Source organism: Macadamia integrifolia, unplaced genomic scaffold (genome assembly GCF_013358625.1).
Source record: "Macadamia integrifolia cultivar HAES 741 unplaced genomic scaffold, SCU_Mint_v3 scaffold1424, whole genome shotgun sequence".
NCBI lineage: Eukaryota > Viridiplantae > Streptophyta > Magnoliopsida > Proteales > Proteaceae > Macadamia > Macadamia integrifolia.
This window is the reverse complement of record NW_024868199.1, coordinates 108,345-130,333: the sequence shown is the minus strand read 5'-3', so window position 1 is coordinate 130,333 and position 21,989 is coordinate 108,345. Positions and strand designations below refer to the sequence as shown.

Below are 21,989 nucleotides of genomic sequence, written 5' to 3'. Positions count from 1 at the left end.
GCAGAAGTTCAATTTACAAGTTTTTACTCCCTTCAACATTTTCCTTTTATGAAGCTCCATCAATCCTCTTTCTCCCATATGCCCTAACCGCATATGCCACAGATAGGTATCATCTGTATCAAATACTGCATCTGTAGTCACAGATGCTCCACCTATAACTGTGCTCCCTATGAGTCTGTATAGGTTTCCTGCTAGTTGTCCCTTCATGACAACCATTACACCCTTAATAACTTTGAGAACTCCACCTTCTGCTATGTACTTGCAGCCATTTGAGTCAAGTGCCCCCAAAGATATTAAGTTTTTCCTTAATTCTGGTACATGTCTCACATCTGCTAAAGTTCTTACTATCCCATCAAACATCTTGATTTTGATAGTGCCTATCCCAATGGTCTTACATACGGCATCATTCCCCATTAGGACAGACCCACCATTATATGGTTGATATGTATCAAACCAATCCTTATGCGGACACATGTGATATGAACATCCAGAATCTAAAATCCAAGAATCAGAAGGTGGATTCTTACCTGATGATATAGAGAGTACATCTCCATCATCTCCATCTGAACTGTCAGCCACGCTAACTTCCTCAGATGCTTTATCTACACCTTTCTTCTTTAAAGTCCGCCTTCCTCTTCAAGCACTCTCTCTTCATATGACCTTCTTTCTTGCAATAGTAACAAGAGACCTTTGTCTTTGTCCCTTTTGATTTCGATCGACTCTTCCCAGATCCCTTCTGATTTGATCTCCCTCTTTCCTGCTCCTTGTCACCTCCGAAAAAACCTTCTCCTTGAGATTTCGTACTACTGGCCTTCTTCCTTGTATCATTGGACATGAGGGCAGCTGCGACTTCATCCATCTCAAGGGTTTCCTTCCCGTACAAGAGAGTCGTTACTAGATGATCATATGATTCTGGGAGCGACGACAGCAATAGTAACGCCTTGTCTTCATCCTCGATCTTAACCTCCAGGTTTGCAAGTTTACTTACGATCTGATTGAACATGTTAAGATGCTCTAATAGATCCGTACCTTCCTCCATCTGTAGAGAGTACAATTGCTTCTTCACGAACAACTTGTTCGTTAAGGACTTTGTCATGTAGATGCTTTCAAGTTTCGCCCATAACTGCGGTGCAGAATCGATACCCACAACATATTGTAGGGCATCATCAGAAAGATTTAATCGAATAGCACTTACCGCCTTTTCCTCCATCTCTTCCCAATCTTCGTCAGTAATTTTTTCAGGTTTCTTCGACTTCCCCAACAACGTTTTCGCCAAACCTTGCTGTATCAGAAGATCCTTCATCCTTTGACGCCAGAGGGTGAAATTGTTCTTCCCATTAAACCTCTCGATGTCATATTTGACATTCGATCCCTTCCCTACCATCGTGATAGTAAACCCTAGAAAATGGAAACCTAGAGCTCTGATACCAATTTGTAGAAACGCAACCCTAAAACGATGCAGAAGATAATGGAAAAACAAAACAAACAATGCACACAGATTTTACGAGGTTCGGCAAGGTTGCCTACGTCCCCGGTGAGATGAGATCCTGCTTCACTATCAATGGAGAATAGGGTTACAATGCTCTTCCTCACACCTCTTCGTATTGCTTGCATTACAGAGAAAGAAACCCTCGCTACAAATATATAGCGAAAAAAAAACCAGGCTAGCGGGACCGCCGTCCTGGCTGTCTAGGTGCTGCACCAGTACTCCCTGGATTAAACTGCGACGGAATACAAGACATCATACACCAACAGATCTCACTTAAGAAGTTGGATGCTTTTCCCACCTTTTTGTAGACTCTTCAAGGTTGAAGAAAGAAACCCTCGTAGGGTTCACGGGAGCTGGATGAATGTAAGGTAGGGTGAAGGACGAAGGACGAATCTTTGGTAATGGACAGCTCCGTAGTGTTCACGGGAGCAGGGTAAGTGATCATGAGGGTTGTGTGCAGTCAATTCTTGGAGGTAGCAATCGAATCTTGGAGGTAGCAGTCGGGTTGAGCAGAGGAGGACACTCTCCTTTCGTGGTGTTTCAACAGGGATGAAGGAAAAAGAGAGAGTGAAGAGGGCATCTTTTTTTATCGGACAGGGGTCGTTGTACGTTGGAAATTTTGTTTCGTGGGACGACGAAACAAGTGAAACATGTTTCGGTGGTTTTATTTCTTATATCATAAATTGATATAAATTTCAATTTTTATGTTTTTGAAAATAAGAGAAACGGGACATGTTTACCAAATGGTTTTTACCGCGTTTCTCTGTTTCTAGAAACAGGAAAACGTAAAAACACATTTTTTAAAAACGTTATCAAACGACGCCTTAATTAATCTCTTTGAACTTTTTTTTTTGTTTGGTTTATAAGTTATGATTGAATTGCTTCATCTTGAAATAGTTTCAGATTCTTGGCAATGGCCTTAATATTATTATTATATTTTTAATTCTATTAATCAATTTTATTTTCATTTACTCCTCCAATTTCAACTATCTTTTTAGCAGGGAGACAGGTTCCATGGCTGCTGTAGTGGATGAAGAGGTAATCTCCAAGCTTGGTGGAGCCGACAAGATTGTCAAGTGCATGTTTGATGTTTTTGCTAGTGGGCTCAGTACAGGAGACATCAATGTCAATCAAGGCAATGATGTTCTCTTTGACGAATTCATAAAGTTCAATGAGGCATCTATACATATGATGTCAGATGTTGTTATTGCATTCCTTTAGCTCCACCTTTGTTACCTAATAATTCATCCAATCAGAGCTGCCTTCTTCGTTGTCTGCTCTTGAGTGTAACAGGGTGTTTGGCGCTCATCCAATGCCCATAAACATATTGGGTTGCGTGTGGTTGCCTTGGGCTCCGTGCCTGTGCGTTTCTGGCAGACATCCTGCTACGCCACAGAGGAATTCAATCCACACTGCTCTCACCCAATTGATCGATCTCAACTTCTTCGTTGAATTTGACTCACCTCCTCTCATCTCCTTTCAATAGGAAAAGTAGAAAGGTCTGGACGAGGTTACAGGGAAGGGTGGGGTGGGGTGGACATGATGACCATAGTGGACACAGGCAAATCAATTTTGTGCATATTTGTCAACTAAAACAAAACAATAGGTGGGTAGTTTTGTAAATAAAATCTAAAAATAGGTAATCATGTAGTTTTTTAAGAATAATAATAATAAAAATCACTTAATCAGCTACATGGCATGACATATAACATACCTTTCTAGATCCAGATACTCCTCGCACTACACATTAGGCAATGTGGAACAGAAGAGTGACACATGGAAGTTCCACGATCGTGTTGTTCACTCCGATGCTGCCTTAGAAAGCAATATTCAAATGCCAACTACCTTATCCCATAACAAAATGGAGGAACTCTTTCTCACTCCGAATTTCACTCTACTATCTCGTCCCCGGATTTCTCCCTAGAACCATCTGCGACGTGCATGATATTGATGATGACCGTTGTTGCAATCTCCTTGAGAAGAGGGCGAGTAGGATATAGAGAAGATTGAGGTAAAGGGGCAATGTCGTTGTACCGTGCACATGGTGACGATGCAGAAGTAGAGGGGGTCGACGATGGGATGGGTCTCAAGGCTCCAGAAATAGTCTCGATTGAAGGAATGAATTAGCAGAAAGAGAGAGAGAGAGAGAGAGAGAGAGAGAGAGAGAGAGAGTGAAGGTGGATTTCCTGATTATGATGGAATTGGAAGCGCATCCGGGTTTGGTGCTGCCTATGGTCTTGCACAACTGCTATGGTATGGGCAGTCTTGCAGTGATGAAAATTGGACTTTCTTACGGTCATCGTGTTGTCTGAACTTTGAAGTGGAGGAGGAGGAGGATGATGAGGATGATGGGACGATCTTTGTTTCTTCATTTTCTCTTCGCGAGGGACTGGGAAATCTTGAAGGAGGAGCCATCATCTTTCGTCTAACCTAATGGAGGAAGAAAAAGGGAAGAACAACACCCACCATTAGCGGAGGAAGAAAAATGGAAGAAAACCACCCATCATTGGCCTCTTAGCATTAGCGAAGGAAAGTGAAGAGGTATTCTCATGTATTGTCAGTATGTGCGTGCGAGATGCGGTCGAAAATTATTCTGGCAATTTCTCCAGGATCTTTGTTGAAGTTAATTTTTAGGAATCATTTTAGATTGGGTTAGAAAGAAATGAACCAATATGTTCTGCTGATTCTGAAGGCCACTTTCCCTGTTTCTGGCATCATCCCATGTGTGAACCAGTTTATGTTCTAAAATTGTGCATCATCCCATTGAAATCCTTAGTTCCAGCTCCAGTCATCGTCAATAATGCGCACCTCGTAGATGGTTCTAGAAAAGTCACCGCGACAACAAGATTTTGTGGGATGAATGTAGGAGTTGGAAACAAGTTTCTCCTTTCTTACGTGGGATAAGATAGTTCGCATGTATATATCGCTTTTTAAGATAGCAGTGGACCCCGGCCACACGATAATGGAACGTCCACGTGTCGATTTCTTATTCGTGCTCTACACGATGTATAGCTCTCCCCAAGCTACAGAGGATCCATATTCTGATTTTCCCATTGGACCTTACGGGAAACCAATCCTCGTATTAAAAACGTGACAAAAATTTGAGATCCGTCGTTCTGTGTTTGGAATAATGGTTTGTACCACTTCTCCGGTTCTCGTATTTCCTCCCGTCTGTTGGCTTAGATTTTTGGGGGGGGTGGGGGGGGTTTATGCTCTTGGCTTCTTTTTACCTTCTCCTTTCCTCTTTATCTGCCTAGGATGGTTTTGTGTTAGTCTGGATTGGAGCAACTAAATCCGTCGGTGCTTGTGTTGGTAGAATTTTGTGTGAGGCTGGAAAGTCTCCCGAAGACGAGCCGGTAACAGAAAAGGGGGACAGTCGCGGTAACCTCCGGGAGAAGAAAGCAGGAGAAATGGAGGTGATGAGCAGTAACACCACCATCACCAGTGATACTTCTAAAATTGCCTCAGAAGCGGAAAAGGCCATCGATGTTTGCCCCGGAAGGCTGTCGGAGTTGGACGCGGCCGACGGTCTCGACCTTTACGGTAAGAAGGTGTCTGAGGAAGCGCCACTGCATATGCCCACTTACGCGCCTGAAATTGCATCCAACCCCACCACCGGGTACGTTTCTCTCTTAATTTTGTTGCTGTATTCTTCTGGTCTCAGGAGTCATGAGCCATGACATGATATGCTGGTGTCTGCCGATGGCTTCTTTTCCGTAATCTCTATCTCCCTCTCCCTCTCTTTTCTTTCTAAATATATGTTTGGAAAGCCAGATTGCAAGATTCGGGAACCAGAGGGCCAAGACCAGTCGTATCGTCCGCGGAGATCAAATTAATGCATATCATACCGTCACATAATTCAAATGGAAACAGTAACTAGTATCAGACATTTAAACCTCCTCTCAGTACCGATCCGGGATCCGTAATGTATCCAATTCTGTTACGAGCCTTGATTCTTCCACTAAGAATTCAATTTTCCTTTTTACCCCTTTCGCCTGATATTACTCAAAAATTATAATTTTTCTCACATTAAAGCGTAGGAATTTGTGGACACGTGTGGATCAGGATTATTGATGCATTTAGGGCACACTGCTTAGCTACTGTTGGTATGGAGTGTGGAAACGCAACCCTAAAACGATGTAGAAGATAATGGAAAAATAGAACAAGTAATGCACACGGATTTTACGAGGTTTGGCAAGGTTGCCTACGTCTCCGGTTAGATGAGATCCTGCTTCACTATCAATGGAGAATAGGTTTACATTGCTCGTCCTCACACCTTTAAGTATTGCTTGCATGACAGAGAATGAAACACTCGCTACAAATATATAGTGAAAAACCCTAGTCCGGAAAGTACACAATTGCCCTGCTTATCGAGGTGCTTGCACTAGTACTCCCTAGATTAAACTGCGACGGAATACAAAACATCGTACACCAACAATCTCGACCTTGGCTTGAATTCTGTCGAGCCTCCTGTAAGATAACTTGTAGACGTCTTTATCCTTGTACCTCATTAAAGGTACAAACCAACACCTGTTTGGTGTGTCCTTTATCTTCAACAATGAGTAATATTAATCAAGTCTAAACAGGACTCAAATTTCTTTGTAGTAACTGGCTTGGTAGACATATCTGTAGGATTGAGATCTGTATGAATTGAGATCTGTATGAATTTTTCTCAAGTGAATACTGCCTTCTGACATAAGTTCCCTGATCTTGTGAAATCTCACATCAATATGCTTTGTCCTTGCATGAAACACCTGATTCTTTGCAAGATGTATGACACTCTGACTGTTATAATGTAACACTATATCTCCTTGCTCCAACCCAACTCATGAACTAATCTAGCCAACCAGACTCCTTCCTTAGCAGCCTCAACTGCCGCTATGTACTCTGTCTCTGTAGTGGACATGCAATTGTAGATTGAAGCATTGTCCTTCATGATATAGGTCCACCAGCCAATGTAAATACATACCCTGTAGTAGACCTTCTCTTGTCTAAATCATCGACATAGTTAGAATCAACATAACCCGCCAATTCTGTGGAACTTCCTTTACCACTGAACATAACACCTATATCTTTAGTCATGCTCAAATATCTGAAGATCCACTTAATTGCATTCCAATCCTCCTTCCTTGGATTACTTATGTATCTGCTAACAACACTGACTGCATGAGATAAATCAGGCCTACTATAAATCATAGCATACATGAGACTCCCAACTACGTTAGCATACGGGACCTGAGACATATGCTCCACCTCCTCATGTGTTGTAGGGCATTCCCTTTCAGATAACTTGAAGTGATTGGCTAACGGAGTGTTAACCGGATTGGCCTTTTTCATATTGAAACATTTTAACACCTTTTCAATATACCTCTTCTGAGTTACCCAAAGTTTACCTGCATTTCTATCTCCAAGGATTTCTATGCCAAGGATCTTCTTAGCAGCACCAAGATCCTTCATCTCAAATTCAGCACTCATAAAGACTTTAAAGAGACTATATCATGTTTGTTCTTTGTAACAATGAGCATGTCATCAACATAAAGCATCAACAAAATAATAGAATTATCACTTAGACACTTTATAATCAACACAACTATCATACTCACTTCCTGTGTAGCCAATCTTTATCATGTGAGAATCAAAACGCTTGCACCACTGCCTAGGAGATTGTTTAAGACCATAAAACGACCTCTTAAGCAGACAAACATGATCTTCCTTTCCCTGCACCTTGAAACCTTCAGGTTGTTCCATGTAAATCTGTTTCTTTAAGTCACCATAAAGAAATGCAGTCTTCACATTAAGCTGTTCAAGCTCCAAATCATACATGGCCACCAAAGCAAGTAGTACCCTGATTGAAGTGTGTTTCACCACTGGAGAGAATATTTCATTGTAGTCTATCCCCTCCTTTTATACATAGCCCTTAGCTACAAATCTAGCCTTATACCTTTCACGCTCCTTCTCAGATCCTGCATTTTTCTTACGAAAGACCCATTTACACCTAATGATTTTTCTTCCTTTGGGTTTTTCCATAATCTCCCAAGTCTTGTTCTTTTGCAAAGACTCCATTTCCTCCATTATAACTGCCATCCATTTATTATATTATGCATCACTCAAAGCATCATGGTAGGAAGATGGATCACCTGTACCTACAGTGAGGGCATAGGCAACTATGTCCTCAAACCCGTATCTCACAGGTGCTTTGTGAGTACGCTGCCCTTTACCCTTTGCTACAGTGTAAGAAACTTCTATTGCTTCCTGTTGTCCTGATAAGTCACTGGATGACTCATTTTCTTTTGTTGTTTCTGATTCACCTAACTCCACCTGCACAGTAGAACCTTTGTTTTCACCAACTGTTTGTGAATTACATTTTAACTTCACCATATGAGACTTATTAAACACAATGTCCCTATTAACCACAACTTTCTGTGAACTTAGATCCTACAACTTGAATCCCTTTACACCTTTCTTAAAACTAAGAAAGATGTACTGCTTAGACTTTGAGTCTAACTTGGAATGCTGCTCACTCTCAACATATGCATAGGCTGGACAACCAAATATTTTTAGAATAGAATAATCTATTGGTTTTCCTGTCCATACCTCTTCGGGAATTTTACGATCAATCGCCTTTGATGGAGACCTGTTGATGAGGAAACATGCTATATTCACTGTTTCTGCCCAAAATCTCTTGCTCAACCCTTCATTCAGCCTCATACTCCGAGCTCTTTCTAGAGGTGTTCTGTTCATCCTTTCAACTACACCATTTTGCTGTGGTGTCTTTAGAACAGTGAAGTGTTGTGTAATCCCTTCAGCTTTACACAATTCTAGAAACAGTTTGTACGTGTACTCCCCTCCATTATCTGTTCTCAAGTACTTAATTTATTTTCCTGTTTTCCTTTCTACCTCGGCCTTCTGTTCCTTAAATTTAGTGAATACCTCACTTTTATGCTTCATGAAGTAGATCCAGACTTTCCTTGAGTAATCATCAACAAAGGTCACGAAGTATTCTGTCCCACCTTTAGATTTTATTGTTAAAGGAGCCCATACATTGCTGTGTACATAATCAATCACCCCTTTACTCTTATGTTTTGCAGTTTTGAAACTAACCTTGCACTGTTTTTCGAACACACAATACTTGCAGAAGTTCAGTTTATAAGTTTTCACTCCCTTCAACAGTTTCCTTTTATAAAGCTCCATCAATCCTCTTTCTCCCATATGCCCTAACTGTATATGCCATAGATAGGTATCATCTATATCAAATTCTGCTCCACCTGTAACTGTGCTCCCTATGAGTTTGTATAGGTTTCCTATTAGCTGTCTCTTAATGACAACCATAACACCCTTAATAACTTTGAGAAGTTCACTTTCTGCTATGTACTTACAGCCATTTAAGTCAAGTGCCCCAAAGATACTAAGTTTTTCTTTAATTCTGGTACATGTCTCACATCTGTTAAAGTTCTTACTATCCCATCAAACATCTTGATTTTGATAGTGCCTATTCCAATGGTCTTGCATACAGCATCATTCCTCATTAGGACAGACCCACCATTATATTGTTGATATGTATCAAACCAATCTTTATGTGGACATATGTGACATGAACATCTAGAATCTAAAATCCAAGAATCAGAAGGTTGATTCTTACTTGGTGATATAGAGAGTGCATCTCCACCATCTCCATCTGAACTGTCAACCACGCTAGTTTCCTTAAATGCCTTATCTACACCTTTCTTCTTTAAGTCCGCCTTCCTCTTCAAGCACTCTCTCTTTAGATGACCTTCCTTCTTGCAATAGTAACAAGAGACTTTTGTCTTTGCCTCTTTTGATTTCGATCGACTCTTCCCAGATCCCTTCTGATTTAATCTCCCTCTTTTCTATTCCTTGTCACCTCCAAAAAGACCTCCTCCTTGAGATTTCGTACTACTGGCCTTTTTTCCTTCTATCATTGGACATGAGGGCAGCCGCGACTTTATCCATCTCAAGGGTCTCCTTCCCATACAAGAGAGTCGTTACCAGGTGATCATATGATTCTGGGAGCGATGACAGCAATAGTAATGCCTTGTCTTCATCCTCTATCTTAACCTCCAAGTTTGTAAGTTTACTTACAATCTGATTGAACATGTTAAGATGCTCTAATAGATCCGTACCTTCTTCCATCTGTAGAGAATACAATTGTTTTTTCACGAACAACTTGTTTGTTAAGGACTTCGTCATGTAGATGCTTTCAAGTTTCGCCCATAACTGCAGTGCAGATTCGATACCCACAACATATTATAGGGCATCATCAGAAAGATTCAATCGAATAGCACTTACCGCCTTTTCCTCCATTTCCTCCCAATCTTAGTCAGTAATTTTTGCAGGTTTCTTCGACTTCCCCGACAACGCTTTTGTCAAACCCTGTTGTATCAGAAGATCCTTCATCCTTTGATACTAGAGAGTGAAATTGTTCTTCCCATTGAACCGCTCGATATCATACTTGACATTCGATCCCTTCCTTGCCATCATGATAGTAAACCCTAGAAAACGGAAACCTAAAGCTCTGATACCAATTTGTAGAAACGCAACCTTAAAACGATACAGAAGATAATGGAAAAACAGAACAAACAATGCACACGGATTTTACGAGGTTTGGCAAGGTTGCCTACGTCCCCGGTGAGATGAGATCCTCCTTCACTATCAATGGAGAATAGGGTTACAGCGCTCGTCCTCACACATCTCAATATTGCTTGCATTACAGAGAAAGAAACCCTCGCTACAAATAGATAGCGAAAAACCCTTATCCAAAAAATACACAATTGCCCTCAAATAAAAAAATTCGAATGGGGGGCTGCCTGTCGAGGTGCTGCACCAGTACTCCCTGGATTAAACTGCGACGGAATACAAGACATCGTACACCAACATGGAGGATAAAGGGAATTTAGTATGGAGGATAGTGTAGATGTAAATTCATTAACTTATTTATCCAAAGGGGAAATAAAAATCATCAGCAAGGTTTAAAAGAAGCTTTGTGATAGGGTACATGAGGCTGGTTGTGGAAGCCTCATTTTGTCACCCCGGAGCATGCTAGGAAATGATGATCAAGGTGTTCCGAGATGTTATGGGATCCATTATTTATAGCTCTAGAGGTTCCTTGTGCCCCAACAATGTTCCAAATTCTGAGTATGATTGTAAGATTTAAATGGCTAAAAATGTGTTTTAAATTTTTTTAATGAAAATACGTGACCTAATTAATAATGGTAATAATGGAAAAATGACTATTTCATGCCTTAGTTCAGCGTCACACTTGAACCAGGCTCTAGCTTCCATTGCCAGCCCAAGTCAGTGAACTTTATTGGCTCAGATCAGCACGCAATGACAATCCCACAGTGCAATCGATTGGTTGGCTGACTAGGCATTGATGTCGGCCATAGTTCATTACATGTTAGAATATTCCATTTTGGCATTGGATTTTGGTTTGTTGCAGAATTTCTTACTCTTGAGTTTGAGATTTTCAACTTGTGCATTGGCATTAACTTAGCATTGTTGACCAAGAGGCTTAACAAAACCCTTCTAATGACCCTTGAGGATGTGATGGAGGCCACCATTGGAGTTAGAATCCCCCACATCCTTAGTCGTAGTTGCTTGATGGAGTCTACCTCAGGATCAAGGAGATCTCTAAGAGTTTGGCTAAAGAACACTACCTTAGACATGGGGCTATAAATAAAATTCCCTTTAGAGCCTATTGGAGAGCAAGGGTCCATGTAGCCGACCCAATTTAGCTGAGATTCTCCTATCTTGTTGTGCTGTCCTCTTACCATTACTTTCATCTTTCAATTTCATTATTTATTTATTTATTTTTTCACTCTCCTTTTCTATTTGGACCACAGTTTTACCTGCTTTGTATGGTCTAGATCTATGTAACCGACCCCATGAAGTTCGGATAAGGCTGAGTTTGTTGTTATTGCTGTTGATCATGTCCAATGCAGTCCCAAACCCAGGGGCATACTTAAAATGACCATAGGAGAAGTTGTGAGGATTGACATGCAGAGTCTAGGTCTTGTCCATAGTATGAACTTGGATAGAGCATATTGGAGGGCCAAAATCCATGTAGCCGACCCTACTTAGATGAGTTTCTCCTCCTTTGTGAGACTATGCCTCTTTCTTTTTACTTTAATCTTTCATCTCTATGCCATTTCTCTTTATCATTTCCTTTTCTTATTTACTTCATTTCTCCTTTTATGTTTGGACCTCATTTTTCCCCTACTTTGTTTTGCACGGATCCTCGTGGGACCCTATTAAGTTGAGATAAGGCTGAGTTTGTTGTTTTGTTGTTGGATAGGGAAGTTGGAGCCAACCTCTTTCCTTTGTTGGCACGAAGCCTGATGAGCGTCAGCTAACCGTGAGAGTTGTATTTGTTAAATACCTTTCACAAGACTCCGTTGCCAAGCTTTCCTCTGGTAGGAAAATTATCGAGACGAAAAGCATCCGTGGTAGTGAATGTGATTTCACACCATCTCAAACTCTTTGTCTTGCTTTCCGGGCACTATAGGCTAGGCTGCTCATCGCCTTGTTGGTGTACTGATTGGAGGATACTTCTTCTAAGGTGCCAAGGATAGCATCTCTTATCTCAAGCTCCTCCCACTGTTCTACGATCTCGGCATTTCCCAGCATCTTAAGTGATTAGGAGGGGACATGTTTCGAACTTGTAGTCTTCAGGTCATGGGCCTGATGAGTCGACCAATTCCTCTACCCCACTTCTTCCCCTTCTCTTTCTTGAACTATTCCCACCTAGCAAGAAGAGGGATGCGCGTGGGAACGCGCAACGTCTTCGCACGCCTTCACCCATTTCTGAGATCTTTAAGATGCTATTGAGTGATGGAGATGATCAAACAAGGTTTAAGAAGGGTTTCTAAGGTTAGGGTTTCCCTTTAAATGTTAGAGAGAAGATAAAATGAAGAGGAATAGCAAAAAGTGGGCTTTTGAAGCTCTTTCAGTCGAAACAAGGGGCTTTTGGTCGAGCGGCACCGATCGACTGGTATGACTTTCGGTCGTCCGGTTCCCCTGAAAAGCTTCCGATTGGGGTTGATAATGGGGCATGATTTTTGGGGTGTGCAATGACTTGGAATTTACACAAAAGGAGTTGCAAATCCCTAATTCCTTTCTTAGTGTGTAGAACTTTTCCTCCTTTAGAGTTTTCGTGAATATATATGCGAGCTGTTGATGCAGCAGCGACAAAGGTCTACAAGACAAGACCCAAGACGAAAGTCGACCCAAGTGGCTGATTGGGTTGACCATATCTGGTCCTGGTCCAAGACAACCCACCATTTGGGGCTGTTGATGGGGATATTAGTCACTTATTGTTTCTAATTTACTTTCTATCTTCAGTACTAGAATTAGTTTCTAATTTCAAGTCTTTACTAGTTTCTAATTTCTTAGATTACAATATTCCAGTTTTAGTAACTTCTTATAAGTAGTTTTTAGTAACTCAGATTTAGTAACTCTGAGTTGCTATTATTTGTAAACCTCCCCCATCATTATAAATAATGGAGAGGGCTCTTTTATGAGCCACTATTTGACAATTAAAAAAAAAAACTTCATGTTTCTGCCGCTGGGTGATCTCCATGGCTGTTCCTTGTGTTTGATCGAGGAAGAAGGGTTTGGTGTCTGATCGAAACGACTCCTTGCGGTGTGAAGTCCAGGAGGGTTCTACATATATCTTCTTATTGCTCATTTAGTTATTCTCAAGCTTGTTTTCATAGATCTGCTACTGTTCATAAGACATGTATGTTATTTTTTTGAATCTGCACAGAAAATCTCTTTTTTTTGTACAATCGGTTCCTGGAACCTGTAGCAGTTTTAGTTCTTTGTTGGGCCTACAGTTTTGATCGAAGCTTTTCTAGCATCCAAGGAGAACTCAACCTAAGTTAGGGCTGGTTCTGACCAGCCATTTGGAAGTTCTATAAAATCTCAGTTTTTTCATCTTTTAGTGATCTGTTTTGGACAGAATTGAGATCAATTGATCTGGGTTGATTTCTGCTGTGATTTTCAGATTCTGAATCATTAATTACAAATTGTTTGACACTATTTTGAACTGTTATCAGTCCTTGATTTATCTCTGCCCATCTAGTACTGTTCAATCATAGAAATTACTGGGTTTTTCTGAGATCGATAGCTGCTGTTTGCTTTGTCTCTGTTGGTCTGATTTAATTGGTTTATTTTAGTGGAAATCTGGTTGTTCTTTGATTTATAAGATCCTGCAGTCTTGCGTCTGGTTTGGTTGTCAATTCCAGTCCTACATTAAGTGGTATCAGAGCATGGCTGAGAACAACACCCCCACTTTTGCTTCTATTATGGAACTACTACTGAATATGAAGGCTGAACAGGAAGCTAAGTTGAATGAATTGAAGATTGAGTTGAAGGCGGAATTGAATACAAGGTTGTTGGCTGTCGAGACCCCACCACAACAGCCTACTGGTGAGTCACAAACAACACCCGAAGTGAAGCTCCATTGAATGTAGCTGCTCAGTTGGCTAATAGGAGGGCAAACCTTAATCTGAGACCACCACAGAGGGTTTCTGTAGTGCAACCTACATTTAAAGAACATGTAAGAGGTTATTTCGAGACTGAACGTCCCACATATTAGAGGAACTCTGGAGACTCACAAAAAGTCAAGCTCGATTTGAAGGAGTTTGATGGTAGGCATGACCCAATTGTTTTATGATTGGGTAGCTGCGTTGGATGACTATTTTGATTATTATGATTTACCTGAGGAACGAAAGATGAAACTAGCTCGTGCAAAGCTAGTTGGGGTTGCTCGTGACTGGCGGAGAACTTATAAGCTAGAGTTGGAAGACCGTGGGAGAGAACCTACTAGTTGGGGGAGATGAACCTTGAGCTATTTGACAAATACTTACCACGCAACTTCAGAGCTTGCATGTAAGACTAGTTGAACTCTCTTCGTCAAGGGTCTATGACTGTTGCAGAGTATATGAATAAGTTTGCTGCATTTTATTCTCGCACAGGTATAAGGGAGAATGAAAGGCAATTGTTATCTCGGTTTCGACTGGGATTGCGAGCTGAAATCAACAGGGGAATCAGAGTGTTTGATGTGTATTTAGTGAGGGATTGGTTGGACAAAGCCCTACGAGCAGAGGAGCTTATAGCACGACCAGTTAGAAGGTTTGGTTTTCAAGCTGGGGAGGTTGAGAAAAATGTTCCAGCAACTAAACCTAGTAGCTCAACACCCCCAAAGTCCACTTTTCCTCCACAGGCCGATCACAAAGGAAAGGCACCCATGACAGGTAGTAATAAGGTGCAATGTTTCCATTGCCAAGAGGTAGGACATTTTGCTAAGTTTTGCCCACATAAGCAGAGGGTTAATGCAGTAGTTAAGATTGAAGACTCCAATGAGGAAGATGAGTCAGCTCTTTGCCCTTATCCTTTGGATGATAATGATGATGGTGGATATGATTATGATATGGAAGACGCTAATGAGGATGGCACTCACGGAATTAATATTGTTACTCGCATATTGGTGGCTGAAACCAAAAGAGAGGATTGGCGACATAACTGCATATTCTATAGCCATATGAAGTTTGGTGAGCATACTTGTCAAATTATCATTGATAGTGGCAGCTGTGTCAACGTTGTTTTTGAAGCCTTTGTGAAAAAAGCAACCTTGAAAGCTAACCCACATCCTCAGCCTTATAAGGTATCCTTGCTGAATGGTAATACCTTGGAGGTGAATAAGAGGTGCTCAGTTCCTTTGAAACTTTACCGGTATGAAGAGAAAGGTTGGTGTGATGTGGTCCCAATGAAGCTCATAGATATATTGCTTGGTTGTCCCTGGATGTATGACAATGATGCCATGGTTGGAGGGAAGAAGAATCTGTGTACTTTCATATGGAAGGGTGTTCCTACAACTTTCTATCCGATAAATATGCTGGCTGAAATACGGCGCAAGAAATCCCTAAGGTCAAATTAGAAGGACATTGATATAGAGAAGAAGGTAGTAGCTATGCCCACAAAGGAGTTGTTAGCTATTCCCCGCAAGCAGTTCTTACGCACAAGTCATGAGACTGGAATGGTTATGGCTCTTGTTACTAGGGAAGTCACTCCCCAACCTGAGGTAACGCATAATGCACCCATCAGAGAGCTCCTATCTGATTTTTTTTACTTAGTCCCTGATGATCTCCCAGATGAGTTGCCTCCCATGCGAGACATACAACATGCTATTGATTTGGTACCTGGTTCGGTTTTACCAAACCTTCCTGCTACAGACTTAGCCCTACTGAGCATGCCGAGCTGAAACGGCAAGTGGATGAGTTACTATATAAAGGGCTTCATTGAGGAGAGCTTAAGTCCTTGTGCAGTACCAGCTTTACTGAGGCCGAAGAAGGATGGTTCTTGGCGTATGTGTGTGGACAGCGGTGCTATCAACAAGATAACGGTCAAGTATAGGTTCCTTATACCACGACTAGATGATATGTTGGATATGCTATCCGAGGCAAAGGTCTTTTCCAAACTGGATCTGAGGAGTGGCTATCATCAGATTCGCATTTGTTATGGAGATGAGTGGAAGACCGCCTTTAAGACCAAGGATGGCTTATATGAGTGGAAAGTCATGCCTTTCGGTTTGTCGAATGCACCTAGTACCTTTATGAGGGTTATGACACATGCCCTTCGTCCCTTTATTGGTCGCTTTTTGGTTGTTTCTTTTGATGACATTCTGATATACAGTGAGAACTAAGACGAACATATGGATCACTTGAGGCAAGTCTTGAGAGTACTCCATGCTAAGGAGTTATACATTAATCTCAAGAAGTGTTCCTTCATGCTGCCCAAGGTTGTATTCCTTGGATTTATAGTGTCATCAAAGGGGGTTGAAGCTGATCCGGAGAAGATTAAGAGCATCACTGATTGGCCCATACCTAAGACACTAACAGAGGTCCGTAGCTTCCATGGGTTGGCTTCCTTCTACAGGAGATTTATTCAGAACTTCAGTGCAGTTATGGCACCCATCATTGAATGTATGAAGTCGAATAAAGGGAAGTTTGAATGGACAACTGCAGCGACCAAAGCTTTCGCTCTTGTGAAGAGGAAGATGACAGAGGCACCCATCCTATGCTTACTAGATTTTGACAGAGTATTTGAGGTAGCTACAGATGCATCACATGGGATAGGAGGAGTGTTAATGTAAGGAGGACACCCCATCGCCTTTTATAGGTATAAACTGAATGAGCCCAAGAAGCGCTATTCGACATATGATTTGGAGTTGTATGCAATCGTCCAAGTGTTACGCCATTGGAGACACTACCTTATTGGTAAGGGGTTCATTTTATACACTGATCATGAGGCATTGAAGCACCTTCACTCACAGAAGTCGATTAGCCACAGGTATACCAAATGGGTAGTTTACTTGTAGGAGTTTATATTTGCTATGAAGTACAAGGTGGGAAAAGAGAACACAGTGGCTGATGCACTTAGCCGGAAAGTGCTCACACTTAACACATTGTCTGCACATGTTATTAGCATTGATCAGATACGGGGTGAGTACACATCTGATCCTGATTGCAGCACTGTCTTTGCAAAGTTGCAACAGGGTGGACAACACCTAAAGTACTCTATTCATGGTGGGTACTTATTCTTTGGCACACGGCTTTGTATCCCAAACTCTTCCCTACGTCATCACATCATACATGAGTTACATGGGGAGGATTAGGACATTTTGGAAAGGATAAGACTCTTGCACAGGTGATGGATCGATATTATTGGTTGTGCATTGCAAAGGATGTCGATCATCTGATCAAGAGATGCCGTGTATGTCAGTTGGCAAAAGGGGGAAAACAGAACACATGTTTATAATCTCCACTACCTGTTCCTCATGAAACGTGGCTTGTGGTTAGCATGGATTTTGTTCTTGGACTACCCCCTACTAGGGAATGATATGATTCCATTGTGGTGGTTGTTGATCATTTCTCTAAGATGGCTCATTTCATACCTTGTCGCAAGACTTTTGATGCTTATCAGGTTACAAAGCTCTTCTTCAAGGAGGTAGTGCAACTACATGGGCTGCTAACTAGTATTGTGTCTGACCGTGATGTTAAGTTCATGAGTTATTTTTGGAAGACATTGTGGTTGAAGACATACAAAACTGAACTTTTTAACTGCATTTCATCCACAGATGGACGGACAGACAAAGGTGGTGAACCGTAGCTTAGGAAATTTGTTGAGGTGTTTGGTTCGAGATTATGAGAAGACATGGCCTTCCATTCTTGATATTGAAGAATTTGCCTACAACAGCTCAGTGAATAGGACAACGGGTCGTGCACTTCTTTTGAAATCTTACTTGGAGTTCAGCCTAAGCGACCTATTGATCTTATGTCATTCCCACCCCAAGCTCGAGTTAGTATTGAGGCTGATGAGTTCTTGTGTCATATTACTGAGGTGTATGCCAACGTCCGACGACGTATTGCCTTGAACAATGAGATGTATAAGGCTTTCGTTGATCGTCATCGGCGTTATGTGGAGTTGAAACCCGGGGACATGGTGATGATTCGAGTAAATCCTGAACGGTTTTAGACGGGTGTCAATACCAAGTTACATCCACGGAAGATGGGTCCCTATAAGGTGCTGAAACGTATAGGACCTAATGCTTATCTGCTTGAATTGCCTGATGACAAGACGATAAGCAACGTGTTTAATGTGGCTGATCTTCACATTTAGGTTGAGGCACCATTCGGATGATGGAGACACGGAACAAATGTTAAGGCTGCCCCAACTAAAGCCACCTACTTCTGAAGTTATTGAAGACGTGTTGGATGATAATTACAAGACCTCCCACAGTGACACCGGATATCACACTTTTCTTGTCAAGTGGTCGTCCCCGTAGTGACTGTACGTGGATTCATGCTGATGATTTCAAGAGACTTGATCCCAACTTGTATGAGCGCTACATGTCTATTGCCCATTCGTTGGAGATGAATGCTTTCAAGTCGAGGAGAGTTGATGCAGAATTGAAGACTTATACCAGAAGGGGAACACCACCACAGTGACTGAGGGAGACCAAGGCTGTTTCCAAGCCCACGGCTTGGGTATTGATGGGGATTTAGCTTGGAGATTAGATATTATTTAGTTTCTAATTTTAGCCATATATTTAGTTTCTAATTCATGTCTTAAGAAGTTTCTAATTCATGTCTTAAGAAGTTTCTAATTTCAGTTTAGATCTAGTTTCCTTTTTACAATCTCTGTTTTAGTAACTTCATGTAACTAGTTTTTAGTAACTCAGTCTTTGTTAGTTTCTAATTTCTGAGTTACTATTATTTGTAAACATCCCCATCATTATTATAAATAAAGCAAGATAGCCCACGATTTAAGTTTAAAAAAAAAAAGACTCTTCTTGTTGCCGCTGGCTTTAATGGCTGTTCCTTGTGTTTAATCATGGCCAAGGGATTGGTGTTTGATCCAATCGACACTCAGTGGCGAGAAGTCCGAGTGGATCTTATTCTTTTCTGGTTTTCTTATTGCTGCAGTTATTGGTCTGCATCTCAGGTAAGAGAACTAATCTACTGTTAAGTTCAGATCTGTGTTTTTCCCAGAATTCTACAAGTATAGACCACCCCTACTCGGCTATCTAGCCATCAGATTGAGACCCCCTTTGGATCGAGTGTTCCCCTTGCTGGAAGGGAGGTTCGATCCTAATTCCATGCCCATCAGACTAGGGGATTGTCTGGTCTGGCTAATCCTCTGATTCCGGCCGATTGTGGCTCTGCCCAGAATTGAGTTTTGGTTTGGTTGTTCTGTCCCTGTGGTGTTGTTGCTGAATATGGTCTATTTTAATACCTTATTTCTGCTACTGGTTAGTCCTATAGTTGGTATGATATCTGATTTCTGAAACTCTAGTTCTGAGTTGAAATTTCTGATTCACAAAGGGCTGTTCGATTCTTATTTTTGGTCTGCTGTTTATTGTTTATTTTTGGGCGATTAGTGGTTGTTCTTTTGACTAAAAGTTCCTGTAGTTTTGGGTCTAGTTTGGTTTTCAAACTTAGCCCTACATTACCTCCCCCCCTCTTCCAAATGATTCCTTGGACCATTTGGGACGTGCGTGGCCTCAGCTGCCCCACCAAGCATGCGTCCATCCGCTCCTCTCTCCTTTCCTCTCGTGCATCCCTTTGCTGTCTTCTTGAAACCCATGTCCTTGAGTCTAAGCCCCCATATCGCCTCCTCTATTACCCCCTTCTAGTCCTTCCTCTCTAACTATGCTCATTGCCCCAATAGGCGGATTCGGGTTCTCTGGAATCCCCTTCTCCTCAGCGTCTTTGTCATCTCCACTTCTAGCCCCTCTCCTTTCTTCTTCACTGTCATCATGCTCTCAATAGTACGTAAGAGGCTTTCCCTCTGGTCTACTCTTCGTTCCATTGCCCCTTCAGTGCCCATCTCCCTTAGGGTCTGGTGGGTGATTTTAATATTGTTAGAGCTAGTCATGAGAAGGTTGGGGGAGTCCCCATTGATCTCCCTTCAGTTGAGTCCTTCAATTACTACATCGATGATATTTGCATGACCAACTTAAGATGGTTTGGTGCCAAGTTCACCTGGCAAAACCGAAGGAGTGGCTTTGCTAGGGTTTCTTGCAAGCTTGATAGGGTTCTCGTCAATGAGGCTTGGCTTGACTCCTTTCCCTCCTCCATGCTTGTTTTGACCTCCTTGGCATCTCTGATCATTCCCCCATCTCTCTTCTTGTCCACCCTCACGCCTCTTTTGGTCCCAAGCCCTTCAAATTCTTTGACATGTGGACCCTCCACAATGATTTCATCCATGTTGTCCAAAAATCTTAGGCAATCCCTGTCCAAGCTTTCTCCACTCCCCTTGTTGCCTTTGCGAGGAAGCTCAAGAATGTCAAATCTGCTCTCAGGATATGGAACTCCAATTCCTTAGGAAATATCTCTTTCAGGGTCTCTTCTTGCAGAGACAAGCTTGATGCTATCCAATCTTGCCTTTAGCTGGACCTCCTCAATATCTCCCTGGTTAAAGAAGAAAAAGTCAATTATGTTGAGCTTTCCTCCCTCCTTGCTTAGGAAGAAAGCTTCCTCTGGGAAAAATCCCATATTAAATGGCTGGAGCTTGGAGACTCACACTCCAAGTCCTCTTACTTTCGCCGATCTCTCAAAGCTAGGACTAATGCTAATTCCATCACGAAACTCATTTCTAGGGATGGCTCCTCCCTTCTCCATCCTAAAGATATGAAAGATGAGGTTGCCTTATTATTTTTCGATCTTCTGCAACCCCCTCCCTTTCCTCCGCTCCCCTATCCCCCTAACCTTCTCAACAAATTCATCCCCCCTCACCTCCTCACCTCCCTCTAGGCCATTCCTTGGATGATGAAATCTTAGCTGCCGCCCTCTCTCACAAATCCAACAAAAGGATCAATCATACCTTCTTCTGCCTTATCCCTAAAAAAGAGGGGGCTGATTCCCTGCTTGACTTCAGGCCCATCTCTTTTTGCAACCTCTTGTACAAATTCATTGCTAAAATTCTAGCCAACAGAATTCGGAGGGTTATCGACTCACTTGTCAGTCTAAATCAATCGGCCTTCATTGCGGCCAGAAGCATAGTTGATAATATCATTCTTTGCCATGAGTTTTTTAGAGGTTTTGACCACAAATCCCATTCCCCTGCTGCCGTGCTTAAGATTGACATCCATAAAGCTTTTGACTCCATCCGCTAGGACTACATCTCTAGAGTCTTAATCCAGATGTCCTTCCCGCCTGCTTTTGTCCACTGGATCCTTTCTTGCATCTCCTCCCCCTCCTTCTCCGTCTTGATCAATAGTAGCCCAGCCGGTTACTTTCCCTCCTCAGTTGGTGTCAGGCAGGTCCCATCTCCTCTTTCCTTTTCTCAATTGCCTTTGAGGTGCTTTCTTGCTCCATTCAATCCTCCACTGACCTTCACCTCATCTCCCCCATTCCTAAATGAAAACCCCTCTTTCCCATTCACCTGGCCTTTTCTGTTGACCTCATGATCTTCTATAAGGCAGACCCCTCCTCTATCTCTTCCATCATGTCCTTTCTCCACCTCTTTAAATCTCTCTTTGGCCTTCGCATCAACCTCCTTAAATCTTGTCTATTTCTCTTTGGAGTTTTGGATCCCATCCATTCCATTCTTCTCTAAATCATAGGGTTCTCCTTAGTCTCCTTCCTTGCCAAATACCTTGGCCTCCCCCTCATCACAACTAGGCTCACTACCCACTGTTGCTCTCCTATCCTTGACTTTCTTAGGAAGAGGCTTCAGCTCTGGAAAGGCAAGCTCGTCTCTTACGCTGTCACCTTGTCCTTATTCGATCTGTTCTCCAATCTATGTACCTTTACTGGCTTGGTATCTTTATGCTCCTTGCTTCTTCCATCAAATCCATTGTCTTCTTTGCTCTTTCTTTTGGGAAGGCTCGGACTCCTCTAAATTCCTCCACACGTTGAGCTGGGATCAAGTTTGCCTTCCCAAGTCTAAAGGTGGGCTTGCCCTTAGGAGAATTAAG

At 42.0% G+C, this 21,989-nt stretch overlaps 1 protein-coding gene across 3 annotated transcripts in view; it reads left to right on the top strand.

Annotated features, from left to right (window-relative positions):
* The first annotated feature begins 4,673 nt into the window (after nt 1-4,673).
* LOC122063700 (protein TIFY 3-like) overlaps nt 4,674-21,989 on the top strand; it is a 30,421-nt gene continuing 13,105 nt past the window's right edge. For 2 of the 3 annotated variants that reach the window (XM_042627394.1, XM_042627391.1), the window contains exon 1: nt 4,674-5,108. In XM_042627394.1, the coding sequence (XP_042483328.1) occupies nt 4,900-5,108 (209 nt within the window). In that variant the 5' untranslated portion in view covers nt 4,674-4,899. The remainder of the gene's footprint in view (nt 5,109-21,989) is intronic. The other variant, XM_042627392.1, reaches the window with a different exon arrangement.